We start from the raw sequence: 26,230 nt of genomic DNA, 5'->3' as shown, positions 1-26,230 counted from the left end.
CTATTGTGTTTTATCTGTGCTTTATGAATACTGCACAGCACTTTGGTACAGTTAATATCTGTTTTTAAAGTGCTTTATGAATAAAATTGACATTGACAAATCCTCCAAGTCTTTGTGGTCAGAAAACATCTCAAGTTTTGCTATTTCTTATATTACAATCCAAAGAGACATGGTGAAATGACAATATTTTAACCTAGATATGCCACAGGTATGAATAGTTTTGGCCCTTTGTGTTGAGCATCCTGAAGTAGCTCTGCTTTTCACAATGGTTTTGTGTACTAATTACTTAAAGCCTATAAATAAATGTACTTTTTGTCATGACTGTCATTCTGGATTAGGCATCTCTTAACAGAATTACAATTCACAAAATATTTGACATGCAGTTCTAGGTGATCTGTTTGTGAACTTACATGTATGGCATGTTGCTCCAGAGTAGCCAGTACCACTGCAATTGCAGCTGAATGTATCCCACGTCTGGGAGCATTTCCCTCCATGCTCACAGTGGTTGGGAACACACCTGTCCTCACACATGGCAGTAGGAAAATAATGTGAAGTCGGCAAGAACTCTGCTCTTTCCAAATCATAAGAGGAGATGCAGTATCATAGCGCTTTAACCAAGTTTTAAGCCTAAAGCCTCCCGGTGATCAGGTACTCACTAAAATTTCCCAAATTTGTATTTTTACAGTATTTCTCAGAAATATACCTGTCTATAATTGCACACATATCCAGGCTAACATTTTCGAAGGTTCCAATGTGACCCTCCTCCACAGCCCGCAGGTCCACCAGGTGGTCATCTATGTGGATCATCTGAATGCAGCCCTGGAAAGAGCGCTGTAGTGACCAAATGCTAGTGTGTGGAAAGTAGCCTGAAGACGGTGAAAAAAGGAGAAACACCATCATTAGTAAACTCTGTAAATTTTGAAATAGAAAACATATTAACCAACAAACAGCTTCGTGAACCTGTGAGTAGAAATATGCAACATAGAGCTGAAAGCAACCCACCAAAATAACTCATTCAGAACATCCCTAATGGTCTTGAAAGTGTGGCACTATTACAAGAGTCTGAGTCCAAACCTGCTGAAATTTAAATCAGGTTTAAGGAAAGAGACGATGCAGCATCAAAGCTATCAAACTACTTTCAGCAGAATCAAAAACAGCTTTCACTTGCTTAACATTTTCTACAATGTACCTACCACTGACAGGTGGGGGAAAATAATGATATTCTAAAACACTTAAGTATCCTTAAGAATGATACAAATCATATACATTTAAATATTCTCCAAACTTAGGAGAGAGATTGACTCATTCAAATACTAAAAATATATCAAATACTAATTGTTGGCTTGTTACTGAACCTGAAAGTTTTTTTTTAGCTGTGGTCACTGTCACTGTGTTTTTGTTTCTGTAGTTTCTAGTAATAATTTTGAGATGCTAAAGTCAAAAGCAAAAGACCCAAAACAGAAAACCATATCCGAATAATTTCAGAGTGCCATTTTCTATTACTTTCCTTTCCTTTAACATTTAAACTGTGTACATAGAAGTGACTCTTAGGAGAAAATACTGGAAAGTAAATCATCATCCTTTTTTTTTGGTGGTAAAAGTAAATGAGCTAAGGTATCAATCACCTCCAAAGTAGTAGGTTCCTCCTGTCTTGATCTGGCCAGGAATAGCAGTCCTAACAGTAGATGCTTCATCTCCATCTACCGTCAGCATGGCATAGTTGTCCAGTGCATTTAAATGGACACTGTGCCACTGGCCATCATTCAGACCTATACCTAAAAGGTGAAAATATGATTTTATTTGAACATTGAAGTATCACAATTAATCAGCAGGATTAACAATGACAAATCTGCTGTGATTATAACCAAGGGGGAAAGTAGTTTTAAAGTCTTGCCAGTACTATGACGAAAATCGTCAGTGGCTCATTGTGCGAACCAAAACAAAATCATGAATATTTTACTATCCTATAGGCCAGTGGTCACCAGCCCCCGGGCCGCGGACCGGTACCGGTCCGTGGACCAATTGGTACTGAGCCGCACAAGAAATAATTAAATATTTCCGTATTATGTATTATTTGAGTCTGGTCGGATCTTTTATTTTGAAAATCCTTTAATCAGATTCTTTCGGTGCGCCAACATTGAGCCCACAAGCAGCAAAATGAGTAAGAAACAGATCAGATGTCTTTGCAAAGGGGAAAAGACCCAGAGAAGAGACAGGAGAATGGATTTACCCCGGTAAGTTAGTCTCACATTACCAACCCGCTCTAAATAGTATGCGGTGACTGGCTCGCTGATGAGGCAATGAAGCCTTCAAACTGCTTCGCCACGTAGAGACCAAGCACCCTGTGCATAAGCAACACTGCGGGTGTCGTTGTCTCCCAGATGGGACCGTCTCGTTGCAGAAAAACAAGCTCTCATTAATTTGTTGTTATTGTGAGTAAAAATTTTCCAGAAAATAAAAGGTTTGTTTTTGTTGTGCATCTTTATCTTATTTTGAAGGGATGTTTAAACATTACCATAACAACCAGAGACCATTTACATTTATTGATGTAATTACAGTTTGTCTAATTTGTCCTTTAAGTTTTTTCCCAAACCTGAACTTTTACTTGAATTTGTTTTGAATAAAGTTACTCAGTTACATTTGAAATTATATCCATTTCAAATCAAACACCAGCATAACAGCATTTATCTTTCGACTGGGTTTGTATTAAGATCTCATGGTGTTGCATCAATTGGAAGACAGAGTAAGAAGAAACTATAAAGTTTAGTTCAAGTTAACTTCTGAGAAAAAGAAAATCCCTCACTGAATTTAATGCATCAAGTTAACTGTAAGTATGAGAAAGGCAACAGCTACATCAGACATTGTCGACTTGAATATTTTAGCAACAAATGTAAATGTCAATTTTATCAGGTACCTGTGAATATTATTTGTATTGACTAAAACTGAAAACAGAAAATCAGGTACTTAGTTTGGAGTCAGTTATTTAAAACTATTATATAGGAGGGACAAACAGCTGACATAAAATATTCAAAATTAATGTCCAATTAAAAATACACATAATATTTTCTGTTGCTTTTTAATTTATAAATGAGGTCTCTTAAATAAAAATAGTTTGAGACCAATATCTTCTCATTTCCTTTGTGATGAGCATTGTGACAGCCTCCTGCTGTGTTGCACTGTGGCCTTTTAACTGTTATTCAATAAAGGTCTTGGAGATGTGAGGCGCTTATGATCAAGTGTCCACCTGGACCATATATAAGGAGCGCTTGTTCCATTCATGGCAGATGAATGGAACTGGACTGGATCTGGTCCTGGATCTGGCCCTGGACCAGATCCAGAGGCGGAGCTGGAACCAGAAGGGGTGGGTCGCTTGACACAGTGTGGGAGGCAGTTCGGATAGACCGCATATGGAGGCATTGCTTGACCGTACCTGGAAATGGATGCCGGGACCTGTGGGTCCAACCAGTCCATGACTGAGGGAGATCTGTACCAGACAGAGGACCAGACAGAAAGGAGGACACGCGGGTGCAGAGGTTCCCGGGCTGCCACCCACTTCCCCTAGACATTGTTTTAATAAAAGCCTTTAAAGGGCTTAAAATGATTCATGGTGTCATGTCCCCTCAGTTTCTTGTTGTGGTCATCTGAGCATGGCTGTAACAGCACAAAGGAAATTATTATTACATGCAGTGCTGGGCTGTGAGGGCCAGCAGGGTCTTCTCTCCTAGCCCCTAGAAAACTGAAACGAAAACGTGTAAAAAGTTTTAATCATATTTAATTTTATCTATAATTTATTTTTTATTCTACAAACGAATTGCTTATTGGCATTACTGAGGTTTCACTTTAATTTCCTACTTTAAAAAGTGCCTCAAACACATCTAGCGAGCTGCTCCACCTCAGGACCTGCTGTAAAATTTCAGCTACCCCTTCATCAAAAATGATGTGCAACAGGCCATAGTTGGCATGACTGACAGAATTATGAGCCAATCAAAATTGACATACAATGGCGGTGCGTCCCACAGGCCCAGCTGTAAGTAAAGAGCTTCTCCTATATTCCCCGTCACTGTAGTGAACTTGGTATCAGCTTCGGTTGACCTAGTTGCAGACTTTTCAAAATCGCCTTTTTCAAAGACGTTCTGTCATGGATTAAAAAAAAAAACTAAACTGAAAATGGAAAACCCATAGCAAACCTGGATTCACTACCACAGACCAGTAAGAACTTTGTAAGGCATTTTAAAGACTGTATCTATGAGCACTACCAATGGCTAACAGCTAGCACTGAGGACAACAACCTGTGGATTTTATTTACAAGTAATGGGTGAGTGCTACTTTTCTATTAGCCTACATACATACACTGCTCAAAAAAATAAAGGGAACACTCAAATAACACATCCTAGATCTGAATGAAAGAAATATTCTCATTGAATACTTTGTTCTGTACAAAGTTGAATGTGCTGACAACAAAATCACAAAAAATCATCAATGGAAATCAAATTTATTAACCAATGGAGGCCTGGATTTGGAGCCACACACAAAATTAAAGTGAAATAACACTACACGCTGATCCAACTTTAATGTAATGTCCTTAAAACAAGTCAAAATGAGGCTCAGTATTGTGTGTGGCCTCCACGTGCCTGTATGACCTCCCTACAACGCCTGGGCATGCTCCTGATGAGGTGGCGGATGGTCTCCTGAGGGATCTCCTCCCAGACCTGGACTAAAGCATCCGCCAACTCCTGGACAGTCTGTGGTGCAACGTGACGTTGGTGGATGGAGCGAGACATGATGTCCCAGATGTGCTCAATCGGATTCAGGTCTGGGGAACGGGCTGGCCAGTCCATAGCTTCAATGCCTTCATCTTGCAGGAACTGCTGACACACTCCAGCCACATGAGGTCTAGCATTGTCCTGCATTAGGAGGAACCCAGGGCCAACCGCACCAGCATATGGTCTGACAAGGGGTCTGAGGATCTCATCTCGGTACCTAATGGCAGTCAGGCTACCTCTGGTGAGCACATGGAGGGCTGTGCGGCCCTCCAAAGAAATGCCACCCCACACCATTACTGACCCACTGCCAAACCGGTCATGCTGAAGGATATTGCAGGCAGCAGACCGCTCTCCACGGCGTCTCCAGACTCTGTCACGTCTGTCACATGTGCTCAGTGTGAACCTGCTTTCATCTGTGAAGAGCACAAGGCGCCAGTGGCGAATTTGCCAATCCTGGTGTTCTCTGGCAAATGCCAAGCGTCCTGCACGGTGTTGGGCTGTGAGCACAACCCCCATCTGTGGACGTCGGGCCCTCATACCATCCTCATGGAGTCGGTTTCTAACCGTTTGTGCAGACACATGCACATTTGTGGCCTGCTGGAGGTCATTTTGCAGGGCTCTGGCAGTTCTCCTCCTGTTCCTTCTTGCACAAAGGCAGAGGTAGCGGTCCTGCTGCTGGGCTGTTGCCCTCCTACGGCCTCCTCCACGTCTCCTGGTGTACTGGCCTGTCTCCTGGTAGCGCCTCCAGCCTCTGGACACTACGCTGACAGACACAGCAAACCTTCTTGCCACAGCTCGCATTGATGTGCCATCCTGGATGAGCTGCACTACCTCAGCCACTTGTGTGGGTTGTGGAGTCCGTCTCATGCTACCATGAGTGTGAAAGCACCACCAACATTCAAAACTGACCAAAACATCAGCCAGACAGCATAGGTACTGAGAAGTGGTCTGTGGTCCCAACTGCAGAACCACTCCTTTATTGAGTGTGTCTTGCTAATTGCCAATAATTTCCACCTGTTGTCTATTCCATTTGCACAACAGCAGGTGAAATTGATTGTCAATCAGTGTTGCTTCCCAAGTGGACAGTTTGATTTCACAGAAGTTTGATTTACTTGGAGTTATATTGTGTTGTTTAAGTGTTCCCTTTATTTTTTTGAGCAGTGTACATATTAGCCTACAACTTTACTTAATATTTTTTCTTTTAATTGTTCACATGTGCTATTTGAGCAGTCTGGATTGATATATCAAGCAATGCATCAATGCATATTTTAACAAAATACACAGGCAACAGTGCACATAATTGAACAGCCAGCAATTTAGCAGAACTTTTCTGTTCTCCAGTGAAGCTCAATATGCATTGCTGTTTAACTTGGCGTATTTTTATTTATTTGCTTAATGGAAGCCTGTGGCTTGGGGTGGTGCATAGTTTTTGCACCGTCCTGCACGACGTGTGTATTGTTCAGGTGTAGTTGACATCTATTGAAGACCCTGAGTGGAACCTCATGGCATACTGATTATATTACTAACTTTACTTGTACACTGCCTGGCCAAAAAAAAAGTTGCCACCTGGATTTAACTAAGCAAATAGGTACAAGCCTCCTATTGGATAAGTACTGCATAGGCGATTATCTTTCAGCTGGCAAGTTATTTAACCCCAGCTGATGCAATGAGTAACTCCAGACCTTAACCCCATTGAGAATCTTTGGGATGTGCTGGAGAAGGCTTTGCGCCGTGGTCAGACTCTCCCATCCTCGATACAAGATCTTGGTGAAAGATTAATGCAACACTGGATGGAAATAAATCTTGTGACACTGCAGAAGCTTATTGAAACAATGCCACAGCGAATGCGGGCTGTAATCAAAGCTAAAGGCGGTCCAACAAAATATTAGAGTGTGTGACCATTTTTTGGTGGCGACTTTTTTTTTGGCCAGGCAGTGTATTTAAGTGCACATTTTTTATCAAAACCAACTTCTGCATCACTGTCTTTTCTTTTGAACAAGTTATTGTTTTCTGCACTTTTGTCAGGTTTTGATATTGCTTGAATTAAAAATTCACTGTCCACAGGTATTTTCCTGGTTTTTATTTTAAAGTTTATGAATGATAAGTGATTTATTGTTCGTCCTGTTCCAGTGCGAGCGGCATGTTTTATGTCTGTGGACCACCTGTATAAAATGTTCCAGTCCATAAATCAAACACACAAATCCGATCAGCAAGCACCGTCTTTTGGAAGAAGACGTGCGTGCCATACACTATCGTTTAATACCAATGAAATCTCCGGTCAAGTTAATAAGCAGTTGTTTTTGAGGTGTGCTGTGTTGTTTTAATTGAACAAACTAATATGAAACACAACTAGATAATCACTGTTTGCTTTTAAATGGGACATTTTGTAACCAGCAGACAGACGTAAACATAGCGGAGAACGGTTTGAAGGCTGGTGACAAAAGCTATGAGCTCCGGGAGGGAGCAGGTGGAGGAGAGAGAGAGAGAACGAGAGAGATGCCTGGAGTGAGAGGATCCATCACGCAATACAGACAGTTCAGAAAGAATTTGGAATGAGAAAAAAACTGTGAACAGATTAAGTTGTGTATTAGACTGCCTATTTCAAAGCAGATCTATTCTGACTCAAAGTGCAGTCGTTCTAAATGATGGCCTTATTGCAGTCGTCCTCCCAGTACTGCGTACCAGCTCAGAATCTTTTAAAAGTACTGGCTTACTTTCACCCCTGATTATAACCACTTATGTTCAGATATTCTGGTGACAAGTCAGAGTCTGGCTCATTGAAGGCGCCTTCATTGCTCTATGCTGCGTTAATCAGCATGGAGCCTACAAGAGTCCATGCTTCCATCATTCCTGCAGCATACATTTTCTGTTTTTCTGGTATCAAAAGGGTTTCTCCTCATGTGGTTTTTGAGGATCCAAAATTTTCAATGAAAAATTTCTTATGTCACAGAATGTTGATGAGGCCAAGACCCATATCTCCATGCAGCATCAAAACTTGCCACATTGCCATAGTATACCTGGGAAGTTTCAGAAAATTCTAAATGTACCAATATAAGCAACCAGTAGTGCCATAGATCACAGGCACGTGCAGAGGGGGGAGCGAGGGGGCTTGAGCCCCTGCCCTTTTTATCCTTGATACCCCTAGTGCCCTTTTTGAGTTTTTTATTTTTAATCTGTATCAGAAGGCCTGTTTGTGCCCCTCAGCAATAATATTTAGCTAAATATAATAATTTAGTAAAAATAAACTAGTCTGGCTGTCCTCAGTATAATAATGACTCTCAGAGCCTCCATGTTGTTCAGACACCGGGTCCATGGTGAGGAGGAGGGGTCGGATCTGTGTCCTCTAACTATCAAATTATGGGCAAGAATATTTTTTCAAATACTGGTTTGTGAATAAAAACGTAGGTCTGATGCTGACGTTAGAAAAACTGTTTCTATTTATATTTTCATAATCGTCCTTGAAATAGCGGGACAAAACCCGCCTCGCCTCTAAACACAGAAATGCTTCGGTTGCAGAGAAAACGTCTGACTTCAACTTCATCATTCTGCTAAAAGCCCGGTTCACTACAGGCAGTCTGAGTCGGTCCACCGACAGATAGAAAGAATATCTGTCTTTATATCAGACATCCTGTTAAAAGACACAGTACCGACTGTCACCGCGAGTCGCAACGCAGATCAAAGCCCCAGTACCACCAGAACCACCACAACAGAGAGCAGGTGGTACCACCCAGTACCGGGTGGTACCACCTGCTCTCTGTTGTCTCTATTGTCAAGATAGTTTGATCTTGACAATCAAACTATCAAGATGATTCTTTAAACTTTTACAAAGTAAACTTCCTAATTAAATCCTAAATGTACTATTTATTTTTCTCAGCTGAATGCATTAAATAAAATGTAATAACATTGTCATTCTCTATAAATGATGCTACAGGTTTAGATCTATGGTCTGTGTTACAATTAAACCATTTCTAGGGGCCCCTGAGTGTCTGGAGGCCCCTGAATGTCTGGAGGCCCCTGAATGGCCCCTACCAGCAGCTACTGAGTTTTCTTTGCCTTGATATTCCAGTCTTATAATTCTAGGTCTCACAGGTGCTAACATCAAACTATTATATAGAGTTAACCCCTTTGAGTTTTTTGGATCTATAAATCAGTCTGCAGCCAAGTTGTTGTAGAGGTTAAATAGATATTATTAGGGCTTAATTAGTAAAATCGCAGCAATTTTGCTTATTTCATAACTTCATAACCAGAGACCTTCTCTCCTCTGTTTAACAGCTACAATCTCAGATCAGCTCAGATCTCCAGGACTGTCAGCAGCAGAAACAGAAACTTTTTACCTGTTGGGGAAAATATAGACTATATTTGCTTTGCATTTCCCCGCATGATGGCAATGATATAGTAGGATCCAATTAGATTCTTGATTAATATGGGTTGTTGATATGTTGTTGTACTGAGTTTTTGTTCAATGTGCCCCTTTTTTAAATTTGAGCCCCTGCCCCTCCATAGGTCTCTGCACGGCCCTGGTAGATCAGACATGAAAGTGGAGTAATATAATCTTAAGGATATCAAGCTTAACACCATCTGTCCACATAAAACTTTCATGGTAAAATATTTAAGTATCCGTAACACACATGCAACACAATGAGAGAAAACAGCGCCAAGCTGGCCGTTGACCCTTTTTAGCTCTAACAGTCATGAGTCTACTCTTTCTAGGAGGAGTCTTTTCCTAGGAGTGGATCTTGAGGTAGTTCTGCAGCCCAAAGCTAGAACACACAGAGGAATGGCCGCAGGCCCAACCTGTTGTCAAGAAAGAATCACTCGATCCTCACCGTACATAAGATTATTGGTCAGTGATTTCCTACAGCACAACCAGTCACAAAATCTCATAGTTTAGCAGAGATCTTCTATATAAACCTATTTTCATCAAATTTAATGAAATAATCAATCAATCCAGCTTTCACTTGTCTCCACTTGCTGTCTGCAACACGAGCCAAGCAACCAAAAGTTTTTCCAAGGCCATTCTAAACACAGAGCTGAGCTCACCTGATGAAATGTCAATACGTGTGCTCCTCTTCTGTGTCACGTTCATGTAGACAGTGATCTTTCCTTCAATCAGTAACAGCTCCAACCAACCCTCGGCCAGCTGTGTGAACATCAGCACTCCATTGGGGTTCCACGTCCTGAAAGACAGACTTACTGAGAGAGTGTCACTGTCCCTCTGACCCGGCAGCCGCAGGAAGGATGTGGAGTTGAAGTAGACAGGAAAAGAGCTGGATTCAGCACAGGTGAATGTCAGGTTACGCTGCAGTGAAACATAAATCCAATGGTAGAAAAATTAGCTGCAAGAAATAACCACAAAAGGCAAAACAAACCACTTCCTGCTTCCTAAGTGCTTATGATTCAGTGATCTTCCACTCGTGTCTTTATTTTTTTTAAAACAGTCTTTGACCGAGTGAGTCAATCTGACCATCAGGCCTCTTGACTACAACTGTGAACAGGTATCCTTTAGGATGCATCTCCCTGAATACCTCTCATTTTGAACTGCAAATCCAAACAAACCAAATGGAAAAAAAAACAATACAAAATATTAAGTAGTAGGAATTCCACAGCCACAGTGGGTCATTATTGCTTCTAACTAGCTTATAAAAATCCATAAACGCTCATCTAAGTCATGTGTTGATTGAGTCATGTGAAATGTGAAATTGACTCCACTGTGAGATTATCACAGTGGAGGAACCATAATTGATTTAAAGAGCCATTGCCGTTTCACTGTACCGGCCGTGTGTACTTAGACTCAAGGATCAAATCAGTGTTCGAGTCTCTCACAAAGCAAATTGCAAGTGTTTTGGAAATGTTTTTGTTAATTGGCTTTTACCTGCGAATGGAACTCAAAACGTGCAAAATTCTCAGGACAAATTCAAGGATTATACTATCCAGCACTAATTAACAAGGCAGCTTTTAGAGACTCATGATGCTAACCCTATACCATAGCAACTGTCACATTGTGTAATGGTGCTCCAATACTGAAATTTCACCTGCTGCAGTGTACAGCAAAGCGGTGATGTGTGTGTGAGCAGCTACAGGTAGAATCTGAGCAGCAGTGGTGAGCTTGGAGAGTTTTTTTTAACCCAGAGGTAAGGCTGGGCAATAAATCAATAACAATATGTATAGACGGGGCGTGCTGTGGTGGCGCAGGGGGTTAGCACGCCCCACGTTTGGAGGCCTTAGTCCTCAACGCGGACGTCGCGGGTTCGACTCCCGGTCCCGACGACCTTTGCCGCATGTCTTCCCCCCTCTCCTCACCCTCCTTCCTGTCTGCCTACTGTCGAAAAAATACGAGCCACTAATGCCGCAAAAACTCTTCAGAGAAAAAAATGGAAAAAAAACAACAACAAAAAAACAATATGTATAGACATGTGATCAACTTAACAATAAACTGTTCAATAATTTCATTGAACTCGGATCCAGAAGTGCACAGTATTCTTTGGGATGTAGGCAGAGGAAAGGAAAGATTTTAGCTGCTCAACCTCTTGTGGCCAGCTGAGTAAGCAAAGTGGTGACTAACTGTATATGTGATGTTGTGTTCACCATAAATGATTCAAATAGTCCACACGTCTCCATGTCAACGTTCTGCAGAGGCCTGCTAATGAACCATCATTTGATTCAGGTGTGATGATCAGGGGAAAAAAACTAAGGCATTGCTTTGAGGACGTACTGTGCAGGACTGTCATTAACTATCCTGGTGCTGCACTTACAAGCTTAAGAATTCCATTTTTGGAAATTTGGTCATCAATAAAGATAAAGTTTTGATGTTTCTTGTCTTTCTTATTCTAGTCAAAATTGTCCATATATGCATCTTAATGAATCAAAAATTAGATTTTCTCCCCACCAAAAACACTGACAGAAGTTTAAAATGGTTGCACATTCAGCACCAACCCATCAATATCCTGTGCATACATGTCATTTGCAGTTTATTTATATAGTTATATAACATATTCACTGAAATGAAGTGTCTTATCTTTTTTTCATAAATTCACACCTTAGACACACCAGAGAGACTTTGTCGGGTTTGTTTGAAAGATTTTGAGAAGCACATTTAATATTTGGAAAATGTTAAGGCTGATATCTCCTAATATGGCTATAAAAATACTTTATCATTGCTTTTTGCTTTTCAAACAAAATGTTAAACAAGAAACGTGCAAGAAAAAGTAGGGACTCTTACAAAGCTGGAGGTGTCCACCTTCTTCCTGCGCACCAAGCTGGTGATGTTGTCTCCGTTGTAGGTGATGCCTTCCATGCACCCAGCAAAGTTCTCTTTGCCACCTAAACTCATTCTTGCAGATTCAGAAAGTCCTCCAAAGATAAGCTGAGAAAACACACAGCACAGTTTGGATTGTAGTCACTAAACACGTGTAAACTCATTTAAAATGAAACATGCCAACAGTGTGATCAGTGAACGTGTGAAATTCACCACACAAGTGAAAAATGACATTTAAATACAGCTCTGGAAAAAATTAAGAGACCACTTGAAATTATCAGTTTCTCTAATTTTACTTTTTATAGGTATATGTTTTGAGTAAAATGAATATTGTTCTTTTATTCTATGATCTACTGACATGTCTCTGAAATTCAAAGCATAGATTTAGTGGGGTTTTTTCTCCAAAAAATAAGAAATGGTCAAAATAATGAAAAAGATGCAGTGTTTTCAGACCTCAAGTAATGCAAAGAAAACAAGTTCATATTAACTTAGAAACAACAATACTAATGTTTTAATTCAAGAAGAGTTCAGAAATCATTATTTGGTGGAACAACCGTGAAGTTTTTAATGAGGTTAAGTGCAGCAGTCTCTTAATTTTTTTCCAGAGATATATGTTGATAGACAAAGAGGAAAATAAATATCAAAAACATTTTTGAAATAGCTTTTTAGATAACAATTTTTTTAAATGTATGACTTGGGCCAAACATTGGGATTCCTTCCACAAACATCTGATTTGACACATTTGAGTTAATTGGAGTCACACCTGTCTGGACGTAAACAGACTGAACAATGCTTTCAAATACAGATTAAAAGATGAGAGAAGAGAGTCAGACTGGTGTGCTCTGTGGCAAATTTTGCTTTTAAAAAACACGGCAACAAAAGTTTAGATTAAAACCAGGTAGTACGTAGACTTATGGATAGTACTTATTGTAATGATGAATTATCCTTCCAATGAAAGAACAACTAATTTAGACTTAACATTTCTAAAACTGAGATGCTTTGTTTGAGACAATAAAAGACTGTTTTTAATAAAAAAAATTATCTTTAACATTTTTAGGACAATGTGCATTTTGACATTCCCAGCTCACAAATCGCCATGGAGATGAACAATTAAATGTGTCCAAATCCCTACAATTTGGACACAGTGAAAAAACTACCAGTTAAACACCTCCCCCACACTCACAATTTAGCACTGTATCACTATCACATAGCAAAATAAATACCACATGACCAACTCCTTCCTTCCCCCTCACAAAAATATGTTTGTTTCTTATCTGACCAATACCAATATAGAACAAAACAACTTTCGTTGGCCAATTCTGATATGAATGCAGATAAAAAAATATGCACCCTAAAGGAAACCACAAAAAAATTAACTTTATAGAATTTTCTGCACATCAACCATTCTTTCTATATGACGTAGTTAATGATGATGAAAGAGAAAAAGGTTTAAGAGTGAATAAAATGGATCCCTGGGGTGCTTGACAGCATAACTCATGGACAGTTTACCTCATAGTCGAGGTCCAGGTGCTCAAACTCTCCATTAGTCCTGAACTGTTGAGTTCGGTGGTCCAATGTAAAATTTATATTTCTACGGTAACGCTCAATGACAACAGAGTGCCAGTGACCATCATCTAATAAGCTTCCACTGGTTACAGAGGTGTGACCCTTAATCAGATTGTACTGACTGCTACCTGGAGAAAAGCAACACAAACAACAGAGGTGATAAACAGCCCACAAGTCATTTCTGAAAGATAATATATACAGTCCTTTCACCTTTTAATGTTCCTACCTAAGTTGATGCTCAGCTCCATTGTTGCCCTGTGAAGCTGCAGCAGGATGTAGTCTCCTTGCTGTCCCTCCCCATAAAGCAGCACACCGTCTCTGGCTGTGGTTTTAAACTTTAGAGAAATAACATCCTTCACAGTTTTCATCTTTTTACTCCTGAAGCGATAAGAGATGATGCTATGGCCATCAAAACTGATTACATCAGCCCCTTAGAGACATAGGAAAAAGAGTCTAATTCAATATTTTGCATAAAGAATTAATCTGGAATCACAAACCAGAAAATGTCTAAGAGTGCTAACCTAAGAGTGTTGGCAGTTATTCATAAATCAGTTCTGTTTTATATGAAAAAATCTCCAGGTACTTTAAGGATTAAAGGGCCTTGTTAATTTTCAGCAATACACAATAACTGTATTATATTCAGTCTATCACATTTCACAATTTTTACATTGTTTGTTCCTTTGTGTATTTCTACTTACAATATGAGCAGCCATAGAGTTCCAAGCGGACTCCAATCCGCCCCTTTTGGCTCCAGTACAGTGGGATGAAGCGGATGTAGCGGGCCACTATGGCATGTTGTAATTCTTCACGTACAACATCGTCACTGTTATTATTCCCCTTAAATGTCTGAAACATGTGATTAATATTAGGCTGTTTTATTTTCTCTCATTTTTCTGCTGCAATAAAATACATTTCCATTGTTGTGTTTTGTTCCTTTTGGATGAAGGATTTCAAGGTCTTAGAAATTTTTACTTAGATGACCTGGAAATACTGTTCTGTTACATGACATCAAGGTCATTAATATCAAGAATCTTGATGTTAAAGGTTCTTCGTAACTATCCACCAGCCTTTTGATGACTTAGAAAAATTTAATTTTTGGGTTGCGACTGCTGAACTAAGTGATAAAAGTCCCTCGTCAGGTCCTTGTAAGTCAGTACAGTAATGTATCAGACTGACAATTATGACCTGCAGTCACATAGAAGATATGTGAGAAAATACTGCTATCAGAGTAAACGGAGAGCTCAAATTTTTGCAATCTCTGGCTGAGGCAAGCTGTCCTCAGCACATTAGACAGTAAAAGGAATTAATTTATTGAGACTAGTTTTAAATCCTCCACAATTAAAGAACTACTGAATATTTTCTTAAGTTTCTGAAATTTGATAGGACCACAGCAAATAAAAGTTGGAATATAGTGAAAAAGCCCAACGCTTTGTCACTAATTTCAAAAATTTAAACTTATGTTTTATATAGATTAATTCCACATAGAGTAAAATATTTTATTCCTGTAGTTTCTGTTGCAATAAATTATATTGTATTTCTATTTCTTGTAATTAGGTGATTGGCGTCTTTTTTGTTTTATTGCAACAGTAGTGCTGACTGGAACTATAAATGAGACCATCTATTTCAAAGTTCTTTATTATTAGATTCTTAAAAAGTAATTTTTTTATGAAAGACTTACCAGTTACCAGTTAGAGTTCTGTTACACATTATCACTTAGTAGTCATTACACGGTGTTCCAAATTATTATGCAAGTGACATTTTCTCAGATTTTCTTAAATGGTCAATGCAAATGATGGCCAGTATAATTGTCAAGTCTTGAACTATTACAGTATACAGTGAACCCTCGCTATAACGCAGTTCACCTTTCACGGTCTCGCTGCTTCGCGGACTTTTTTCTGCAGTTTTTTTTTTTCACAGTGCATTGTGTTCTGCGTCCTGATTGGCTAAACAGTCTCCGCGCTTCTTCTCTACCTGTGTGCCAATAACGTTACGGTATTTAAATATACAGCTTGGCATATTTTGGCAAATATTTTTGCCCAGAAGAAAAAAGAGCGACTACAACTACCGATAACTATGTTCTTCTCTCGAAAAAACACACCTGCACCACAGGCTTCAGAAGAAAAAGACACTAGAGAGCGGAGTCAGGCCGCAGCATCACAGTCAGAGGAACAGTGAAATACGAGAGTCACAATTTGTCCTACTGAATTTCGTATTGATGATTGAAATTATTATTTTACTGTAGTTATTTGTAAGAAAGCGTTCTATTTGTTAAAAAAATGCTTGGTCCTGAAAACAGGTTTTGTTTTTTGGTTTCAATGTAGAGTATTTAATTATGCTGTATAATAATTGTAAAAAATAAAGGTAACTACTTCACGAATTTCGCCTATCACGGGTTCTTTTTGGAACGCAACCCCCGCGAAAAACGAGGGTTCACTGTAAATCAAATTTTACTGAACAAAGCTCCCCATGAGAACAGTATTTTTTTCAAAAATAAAAAACTCAAAATGCAGTTCCAAATTATTATGCACAGCAGATTTTCTAAACATTTTATGGTTTACAAAGAACTGCAAACGGTCATTCTTTGAATGTGCAGCATTAAAATCAAAAGCTATTTCAATAAAAAAACAACTTAAAAGACCAAGTTCCATGTTAACATTGGACCTTCTTTGATATCACAGCACAATTCTTGATCCATTGAACTTGTGAGTTTGTGGAAAGTTTCTGCTTGAATTTCTTTGCAGGATGTCAGAAAACCTTCCCAGAGCTGCTGGTTTGATATGAACTGCATTCCACCCTCAGATCTTCTGCTTGAGGAAACTCCAAAGGTTCTCAATAGGGTTGAGGTCAGAGGTCAGAGGAGGATGGTGACCACACCATGAGTTTCTCCCCTTTTATGCCCATAGCAGCCAATGACACAGTGGTATTCCTTGCAGGATGAGATGGTGCATTGTCATGCATGAGGATGATTTTGCTACGGAAAGTACGGCTCTTCTTTTTGAATCATGACAGAAAGTGATCAGTCAGAAAGTCCATATACTTTGCTGAGGTCATTTTCACACCTTCAGGGACTCTGAAGGGGCCAAATAGCTCTCTCTCTCTCTCCCCATGATTTCTGCCCAAAGTTTGATTCCATCACCTCCTTACTGACGTCACAGCTGTGCTGGGACGTGGTGGCCATCCACCACCAATCCACTACTGCGTCCATCTGGACCATCCAGAGTTGCACAGCAGTCATCAGTGAACAAGTCTGGCCCACTGCCACCATTTCTGCTTGTGAGCTCTGGTTAGGGCTGGCCAAATAGTAATTTCATGCACCGCAAGCCTCTGGAGCAGGGGTCTCAAACTCCAGTCCTCGAGGGCCGCAGTCCTGCAACTTTTAGATGTGCCTCTGCTGCACCACACCTGAATAGAATAATTAGGTCATTAGCAAGGCTGGGAGAACTGATCTACACAAGCAGGAGGTAATTAAGTCATTTCATTCCAGTGTTCTGTACCTGTGGCACATCTAAAAACTGCAGGACTGCGGCCCTCGAGGACTGGAGTTTGAGACCCTGGCTATGGAGGATCCTCCACCTTGAGGTTCCAGAGGCACCAGCAGCTTCAAATAACTGTTTGCTGCTTTGTAAGGGATTTTTAACAGCTGCTCTCTTAATCCGATGAATTTGTCTAACAAAAACCTTCCTGCTTCAGTTTTGGTTAAATATCTAATGTTTTCATACCTTGTCATACGGCACTACACTATCTGATGATTTTCATCAGCATAGAGATCCTTTCTCTTTCCCATATTGCTTGAAACCTGTGGCCTGCTTAATAATGTGGAACATCCTACTTAAGTAGATTTTCTTTAATTGAGCTTCTCAATCAACCAAACTAATCAACCAGCTCTCTGAAAATAATTATAGTGATTCAAAGAGCCCTGACACACAATACCATCTATACATTTAATAGCGCCACAAAAAATTTAATCTTTATGACACTTAAATCCAATTTGCATAATAATTTTGAACACAATGTATTTCAGAACAAAAGACATTGTTTAACAGATCATGCAGCATAATGATTGTGTGGGGTTTAGAGACAGAATGTTAACTCTGCTAGAGGGTTACAGTTACTAAAGTAGCTACGCTTTATTTTGTTTGTTATTATGATTGAACCATATTTCTGATGGCTTTTGATATTTGTTTGTAATGAATTGGAGATATTTTAGGATAATTGGAATTAATATGGATTTTAATTGGGTGCACTTAAATTAAACCTGTTTTTGCTTAAAGAATGAGATGACATTTGCTGTAAATTTGATGTTATATCAATAAAATGAGCTAACTTAATTTAAAATAAAACTGTTCAAACTACATGTGTCTCTGTGCGACAAGACTGTGCTTTTTTCTGCAAATAAAATTTTCATTTTAATCTTACCCAAATGTTTCCATCCTTTAAATATGGCCTCCAGTTGTTGGCTATGTCACTGTAGAGCAGCTGGTACTGACTTGTCCAATCGGAGCTTCTGTAGCGCCCCTGAGTTGCTATGGAAACTACTTGCTTCCTAGAGCCCAAGTCTACCTGCAGCCACTGGTAACGATTTGTATCCAAAGGTGACCAGCCTCCAGCACCTGGTGTTGGGTTGTTCAGAGTGAGAAATGTTAAAAACAGGGGAGGAAGAATTTTTTTTAATAATTTATCCACTTCTACAGTGGACTCAGGTATGACTCAGTTTCCACAAAGATTTTTGGTGTTTTTATCAAATCTATTTGTCTTCCCTTAACTAATGGCTCTAGTCTCATTGCTATGGAGCTCATGAACATTTTATCTCTGCTTTCAACAAATTCACTGTTGCTACAATCAAGGCCAAAAACACAAACTCCTGACAATAGTCTTGGCTGAATCAATCTAACCATTGACCAGTGAGTGGGCTACAATAAACTGAATTGGTAATAGGCAAGCTCCAGATCCATGTGTTTATACATAGCTAAAAAAACCATAATGTCTAGGAAAAAAAATATTTCTAACCATATTTACACTTTCTTTTAGTGGTTTTTCTGACACGAGTGGTCTTTATTTACAGTTTCCATGCAGCAAAGGTCCAAGGGTTGGGAACTGAACTCCAGACAGGGGCGTCCGCTTTACCTATATATCACTTACCACTCTAAGCTCCAGGTCTAGAGATTGGAGGGCTTCTTTATCATCTCTCAGATTTAAGTTGAGACTCTGGTTTATCCTCTCCAAAACAATAATACTTTGAATCAGGAAAAGCTTGTTTGAGAATTTAAAACCAGCCACTGGCAAGCAAAGAACATAAAAAAACAATCTCAATTTGAGTACTTCACTAACATCTCGTTTTGAGATGTGCGTCTTCTTTTAAGCCAAGTCAGAGAAACATGACAATCTCCTGTCAATAGGGAGAAACAGATAATTAAAACTTATTTTGTTGAACTCACTTTACTGTGGATATATACTTCTAATCAACAGTCTACATCTGAGAGAGAAGTCATGGTGGTATGATAAATTATTTAGTAACTGGATCCTGAAATGAATTGTCATCTGTGGTAGATTCTGGCTTTTTTTGTCTTAAGTGAGGCAGACTACTGTCCTGGCCCTAGACCAGTGTTTCTCAATTCCGGTCCTCAGGGACCATTGCCTTGCATATTTTAGGTGTGTTCCTTTTCCAGATTACCTGATTCAAATGATTGCATGCAATCAAGTACTGCAGAAGAATGACTTATTAAAGTTAGGTGTGTGGCAGTAGGGAAATATCTGAAACATGCCGTTCAGTAGTCCCTGAAGACCGGAACTGAGAAACATTGCCCTGGACCGATCAAAGTCATAAACATAGGAAGCAGTTTCAACATCTTCTGAGGTTTTCTCAATAGAAATTTCAAACACAACATTTACTGACATTTATCACAGACTCAACTTCCAGTAGTACAGAAGTACTAAAGATCTAATGCTGCAAGTAGTCAGGTCAAACCTTAGTGGAAAACATTAAAAGCGCAAGGGGGCAGAGAATACAACATCCATTCATGTTTTAGACAGAACATAAGCTCTATCCTGTCCTATGTCCAGTTACATAAGCCTTTATACAGGATTGTCACTTTGGATTATTTCATACCATCCTGTGTTTGGAATGTTTCACAAAACACTGAGGAGTTAAAATTGATCTATCAATGTTGTACCTCCAATTCACCACCAGGGGTAATAATAAATCCACAACCACTATGAACTATAAGGCGTAATGCCATTGCAAAAAAGGTGAGATGTAGAGCAAAGCAGACAACAATAACTGTTCAGTCTGTGAGTGAACTCAGTGCAGAGACATGCAGTATATGTCTGACTTCAGCAATGTGCAAACAATTGATTGTTAAATATTACAGTGAAGATACTAATTATAATGAGCCCCCATTTTACTCAGGTTTCTCTAATGTCCCTGCCACCCGCTTTGAGTATTAGTTGCTGCAGCAGCTGAGGTGCGGGGTATTGCTCCAAGAGGATGCGAGTTCAAACCCTTTGTAAGACAAAATCATTGACATTAGGCATACATGATTGTAAAAATTGTGAACTTCCATTTAACTAGTTAACTAAATGACTTGAGAACAGAATTGAAATGTATAGAGACTACATATTGCAGCCTCCCTTTCCAAGCAGTCCCTCCTGTTGCTGTACTCACATTGAAATCACAATGGTATTTAGAATAATTATGCAGTTTTACATTAAACTGGACTAAATATAGAAGATGTAGGCTAGTGGCATCTGCTCCCTGCGCTACTGTTTTTAATTGTCTCTGCTCTCGGATCCATTAAGAATATTAAAATATCACCCCTACAAACTTAAAGAAAGACACCCTCATCTTAAACCAATTACGTAACAAAAACTTCAATAAAACAGTAGATATAAAGAATGAACATTCTTAGAAAGGGAATCAATGTTCGCACAGCATCAGGAATTGCAAAGTGCTTGACATTACACTGCCATACCTTGTATTCTGTTGAGTTTAGCAAAAGCGGCTGCATATCCTCTGCCATATTCTGATGAGCTGCTGAAGGATTTGATGGGAAGGGGTGTCACCAAGCTGCCATCACACTTCCCTAAACCAGCAAGATAAAAAATAAAGGCAAAGATCACCTTAAACAGTAAGTTATCTATTCTGTAATAGCAGTTGCAAGGTGAAACAGAAATCATCTACACACTAAATAAAGAAAGTAAACAATGACATTTTACCACAAAGACTGGAATTTCAGGTTACTAGAATCAGAATATAAAAGAACTTTCTCACCAACAAAATTACACTTACATTTTTGCTAATAAAAACAGTCTAACTTCTGACATGTTTTCAAAATAGTTTTGAGCAATTAACTTTTTTCAAGCTTGTCTTTTGCTGTTGAAACGGAGGGTTGAAGTTATATCTGAGCTGCTAAGGAGGCTGGTTACAGAGCAAAGGAAAGTTTACTCCACACTACAGGCTCTGGAGCAAATAGAGTGGCTGAACTCTGGAAGGTTATCATTGTTGTTACAGAACAAGGTGAAAAACCTTTCCTATTCACTTTATAAGAATCTAGAAGTGTAAAGGTGATAACAAAAGGCAAAACTGATTGCATTTTTTGTTTCCTGATTTATCCTATTCACACATCAACTAAATAAGTTCAACTCAGTCCATATCCAGGTAGTCTTTCTTCTTTCATAAAATTCAGGAAACCGCAAATAAATATTGTTATGGATTCTGTCTTTTCCTCTGTCTCTTTTAGCCTCTTATCTGCTTACAGGCACACGCTGCAGCTTATATAACCATGTTTATGTGTGACTGCTGGCAGTCATATGTAAACAGACTGAAACTGAGTAGACTACCCTTTAGGGAGGGTACAGATTGCAGAGAAGAATAAATAGCTAACTCACGCTACAATCTTTGCCTCACTTGGTTACATCCATAAGGTGAGCTAACTGTGGCCCCTCGCTGGACGGTGAATGTAACTCTCTATCGGATCCATTTGTATGACATGTATGGCTGGTAACATTTGATCATTTCCTGGCATTAAAGCCTGTTTTTATATATAACTAAAACTCATTATTTCTCAAGGTAATTACACTGAGGGCTTCTGGTCTGGTTCTGAAACTGGTTAATGAACCTTGGTGGTGCACAGAGACAAAAATGAATTAAATCCAACAATATCATGAATAAATTGACTAACCGATAAATGAAGCCTATATGATACATACATATAGGATATAATGTAAACAGCACTGTCGGAGATGTTTATAGCAGGTATGCCAATGATCTAATCTAAGCAGAAATAGAGGGCCCAAAACCAAATTTCGTTAGGGCGCCATGGAGGATTGAGCAGGTGTTCTAACTATCTGTGCTACCCATCAAAATCTGACGAGGTACACCGATATACCGGCCCTGCCTCTGTGTTTTCTACGGGAAGCAGCTTCTGCTTCTCTCGTCCTTGATGAATGAAAGTATCGCGCGGTTGGTGATGCTGGGCCGCTGATCTCGTTCAACGGACCACCCTGCATAGTCCGCTGCTCTGTTCTCAACACACACAAAAAACTGTCTTCATATGTCGCAGGGAAAAGCTCTGTGTGTGTGCGTGTGTGAGAGAGACACACACAGAAGGAGAGAGAGAGAGAGAAATGATCATATACTTACGGGATGTTGACCATGCGCCATTAGATGTGATGATGAGAGACGTAACTAGCAGCATTAACATCCCAGTCAAAGCGGACATCTTCACAGAAAAGGAAACAAAGACGAAAACTGAGTGGTTCCAGGTGTCTCTCCCCGCCCCCCGCTGTGTGTTGATAACACAACAGACTTCGTTTTCTCTCTGCGATGAAACAGAATGGATGTCTGCCTCGCTTAGCTTGGTGCCTATTGCCTTGTTTTTCCACCTAACAAACACCAAAAACCCACGAAAGATTGGTCCACACCGTCCAATCTCCGTCCAGACCGCTGACGGGCTGCGGCTCCATTGTCAGGCAGACAGGCAAAGAGACAGAAGGTGTCCAACGTAAGTAAAGGACACCATCCACCCCTACCTCCTTACGGTATGGTACAGCCCATGATGTATAACAATACTAAAGCTCCTGAAGGGCTCAGATGCAGGACGCGCCGAGATGTTCTCACAATACATAAAAAGAGGGGGTTTAAAGCTCTGCAAGATGTAAGACAAAGAACTGTTAAGATTTAACACATCAAGAACACGAGTCAGAAAAGAACAACTAGACCTGGCTGCAAAGGGTTTCTATAAACATAAGAACGTGAGAACATTAAACTACATAGAGTTGACAGCTACACTTTGAGAGGTCGAACTTGACTTGAGGCTATTTTATACTAACATAAAAAAGAAAGTTGTGATATGTGAAACCGTTATTTTATTTGTAAAAACGTTCCCTGGCATAAGTCGATATAATGGCTTCATGTTGACTACATCACCTATATTCAAAATCAAAATCAAAAATACTTTATTCTAGGGTGACCATATTTTAATTTGGGAAAACCAGGACAACCTGGAGCGGGGGGGCGGAGGGGGGGTGGTCGGAAGACCAGAACACTATGGAGCGCGGGGGGGTGCTCTAAAAGCGGGGAAACTCCATACATTTGCGCTTTGGCATGTTGTTTGCGTAACCGCAGTGAAGTTAGTTTCAAGTTGGATATTCGATATTCGAGCTCCGCGGAGTAAGCGGCGTTTAGCTGAAAGTTGATCCGATTTCGGAACGCTACTCTCGGCCAGCGGTTCTCCACCGCTCCCGGCCGCAGCGCCCGAAGGTTCACTTAGGGACTATCAACAAATTACTGAACCTAACATTCCTGTCAAAGAAATATAATGTTTTCTTCAATAGCTTCCAGGTCATGTGACCTATTGACTCAAAATCACTTTGGAATAATTATACTAGTCTCTTTAGATGAGGCACAGTCATTTGTTTTCCATTTTAAATCATTTTCCATTTTTTAGGAATTTTTTTCTTCAAAATTGAGGGTTTTTCTTCAATAGCTTCCAGGTCATTTGACCTATTGACTCAAAATCACTTTGAAATAATTCTAATAGTCTCTTTAGATGAGGCACAGTCATTTGTTTTCCATTTTAAATCATTTTCAATTTTTAATTAATTTATTTCTTCAAAATTGAGGGTTTTTCTTCAATAGCTTCCAGGTCATGTGACCTATTGAGTCAAAATCACTTTGAAATTGTTCTACCAGTCTGTATAGATGAGGCACAGTCATTTGTTTTCCATTTTAAATCATTTTCAATTTTTAATTAATTTATTTCATCAAAATTGAGTGTTTTTCTTCAATAGCTTCCAGGTCATGTGACCTATTGACTCAAAATCACTTTGAAATAATTCTAATAGTCTCTTTAGATGAGGCACAGTCATTTGTTTTCCATTTTAAATCATTTTCAATTTTTAATTAATTTATTTCATCAAAATTGAGGGTTTTTCTTCAATAGCTTCCAGGTCATGTGACTTATTGACTCAAAATCACTTTGAAATTGTTCTACCAGTCTGTATAGATGAGGCACAGTCATTTGTTTTCCATTTTTAGCCATTTTCCATTTTTTAGGAATTTTTTTCTTCAAAATTGAGGGTTTTTATTCAATAGCTTCCAGGTCATGTGACCTATTGAGTCAAAATCACTTTGAACTTGTTCTAATAGTCTCTTTAGATGAGGCACAGTCATTTGTTTTCCATTTTAAATCATTTTCAATTTTTAATTAATTTATTTCTTCAAAATTGAGGGTTTTTCTTCAATAGCTTCCAGGTCATGTGACCTATTGACTCAAAATCACTTTGGAATAATTCTAATAGTCTCTTTAGATGAGGCACAGTCATTTGTTTTCCATTTTTAGCCATTTTCCATTTTTTAGGAATTTTTTTCTTCAAAATTGAGGGTTTTTATTCAATAGCTTCCAGGTCATGTGACCTATTGACTCAAAATCACTTTGGAATAATTATACTAGTCCCTATAGATGAGGCACAGACATTTATTTATGTTTTATGTTTTTATTTTATAATTTTTAGGAATCTTTTCCTTAAAGTTTAAGATTGTTGCTCAATAGCTTTCAGATAACGTCATAAAATTACTTATCAATTTGAAATGATTCCAGTACACTTTATACATCACACATAGCATCAATGCCACACAAACATATTACATTTTCATTTTCCACAGATATTTTCAAAACGTATTTCGAACAATAATGAACACAGTTTCTAGTTTTCAGATTAACTACACAATACACATTTCCAACTGCCTGTTTTTTTCTTTTGAAATTCTGTGCTCTTCATATTTATGCACAGGGCATGGTACCATCGGTCACAGTTGTCACACTGGATCTGTTCACAAATACAAGAAAATATACATGTTTAGCAGTATTGAACTTACTCATCTCCTGTCACACAGTTTGGTGTTTAATTGCTTGTCATTTATTATATAAAACATTTCATTGCTCCCAAGAGTCATTTCCTGTGTCTAATTCTGAATTTTACATTGACAACTCTTGATTTCTCACCCAGTCTGTCATTCCAGGGCCAGACCCCGGGGCTTTGTATGCAGCGCACATCGCACACCAACAGTGGTCATCAAATACTGTAATCAAGAAGAATATACAGCATATTCAAACAAGATAGATTGATAGATCGATATATATATATATAACAAAATAGCTAATTATTTCAGAAAATTAATTTAAAATTATTAATACTTGGAGATTATATAAAATACATTTGTAAACTAAAGTAAATTTTCTAAATTATCAATGTTGCATATCGTTTAGATATCTTTGTCTGTTTGGATTGGCACTGTTGGTGGTTTATATTTTGTGAAATGGAATTTGCATTTTGTAATTTTTTTTTTTATTGACCTCACGGGCTGCAGGAGCTAATGAGGGCAGACTCTATATAAGTTGAAAGAGTCATTGAAACAGTGAATTAATTGAACTGTCAAGATGTGCTTGTCACAAAGAAATCAAAACTTAGTGTTCCCCAGCGAAAGCAGCGAGGTCTGTTTAGTTTTGTTATCTTTATTGGTTAAGTTCATGTTTTGTATTACAATGTTTGTATATGTTTTAGTTTTCACATTTATTGAGGTTATTGTGGTGACTTTGATGATGGTGGTTGATCTTAATCAAATAAAATAAAAAACCTTAAATTCACCAGTCAAGACTGGTTCAGTAATGTAAGAGCTGGGGAGATTCTGCAATATATATGTGTGTATGTTTATGTATTGTAAGTCGAAATGCACATGGTATACCTGATGCATCAAGGATTTGAAGAGCGAGAGTTCTTCTTTCACTTTTCATTGCCTTTTTTGTTGTGTCAAAATCTACATCTGGCATCAGAGGGAAGGCTTCCATCAGTGCTTTTGCCATCTAAAGAAAAAAAAAGTTTTTAAAGACTTTTTTTATGGCATTATAATGCTTCAGACTTAAAACATTCATGTGGACATATATAGTGTACCCACATATACTAAAACAGGTATGTTTGTTAGTACAGATACCTGTAGTGAAACATCTAAATGTTTCAACATTTAGAAGATGATGAAAGAACTGTAATTACAAATACTGTGTGGCATGTTGCACTGACCCCAGTTATGGGCTACTGTTGGGGGAGTCTGTATTCCTCCAAGTGAATACACACTCTTTCCACAATTCCGAAA

The 26,230-nt window shown here is 38.9% G+C and overlaps 1 protein-coding gene and 1 long non-coding RNA gene across 2 annotated transcripts in view; both read right to left on the bottom strand.

The window, feature by feature from the left end:
• Window positions 1-22,605, bottom strand: part of cntnap2b (contactin associated protein 2b) — a 74,607-nt gene extending 52,002 nt beyond the window's left edge. The window contains exons 1-11 of the mRNA XM_032565059.1: window positions 22,223-22,605; window positions 20,553-20,663; window positions 18,001-18,194; window positions 14,283-14,430; window positions 13,811-14,014; window positions 13,528-13,712; window positions 11,983-12,126; window positions 9,804-10,062; window positions 1,626-1,775; window positions 704-866; window positions 411-517 (exon numbers count right to left, since the gene is read on the bottom strand). Of these exons, the coding sequence (XP_032420950.1) occupies window positions 411-517; window positions 704-866; window positions 1,626-1,775; window positions 9,804-10,062; window positions 11,983-12,126; window positions 13,528-13,712; window positions 13,811-14,014; window positions 14,283-14,430; window positions 18,001-18,194; window positions 20,553-20,663; window positions 22,223-22,301 (1,744 nt within the window). The 5' untranslated portion in view covers window positions 22,302-22,605. The remainder of the gene's footprint in view (window positions 1-410; window positions 518-703; window positions 867-1,625; window positions 1,776-9,803; window positions 10,063-11,982; window positions 12,127-13,527; window positions 13,713-13,810; window positions 14,015-14,282; window positions 14,431-18,000; window positions 18,195-20,552; window positions 20,664-22,222) is intronic.
• A 2,064-nt stretch (window positions 22,606-24,669) lies between these two features.
• Window positions 24,670-25,979, bottom strand: LOC116721394 (uncharacterized). The gene is made up of 3 exons (XR_004339587.1): window positions 25,826-25,979; window positions 25,086-25,162; window positions 24,670-24,909 (listed from the first exon to the last, which is right to left on the bottom strand). It is a non-coding gene; the product is annotated as an uncharacterized LOC116721394 (long non-coding RNA).
• Window positions 25,980-26,230: the final 251 nt, after the last annotated feature.

The sequence above is a fragment of the Xiphophorus hellerii genome, chromosome 6 (genome assembly GCF_003331165.1).
Source record: "Xiphophorus hellerii strain 12219 chromosome 6, Xiphophorus_hellerii-4.1, whole genome shotgun sequence".
Taxonomy (NCBI): Eukaryota; Metazoa; Chordata; class Actinopteri; order Cyprinodontiformes; family Poeciliidae; genus Xiphophorus; species Xiphophorus hellerii.
Note: the sequence above shows the minus strand (reverse complement) of the source record. Positions and strands in the feature narration are given on the sequence as shown.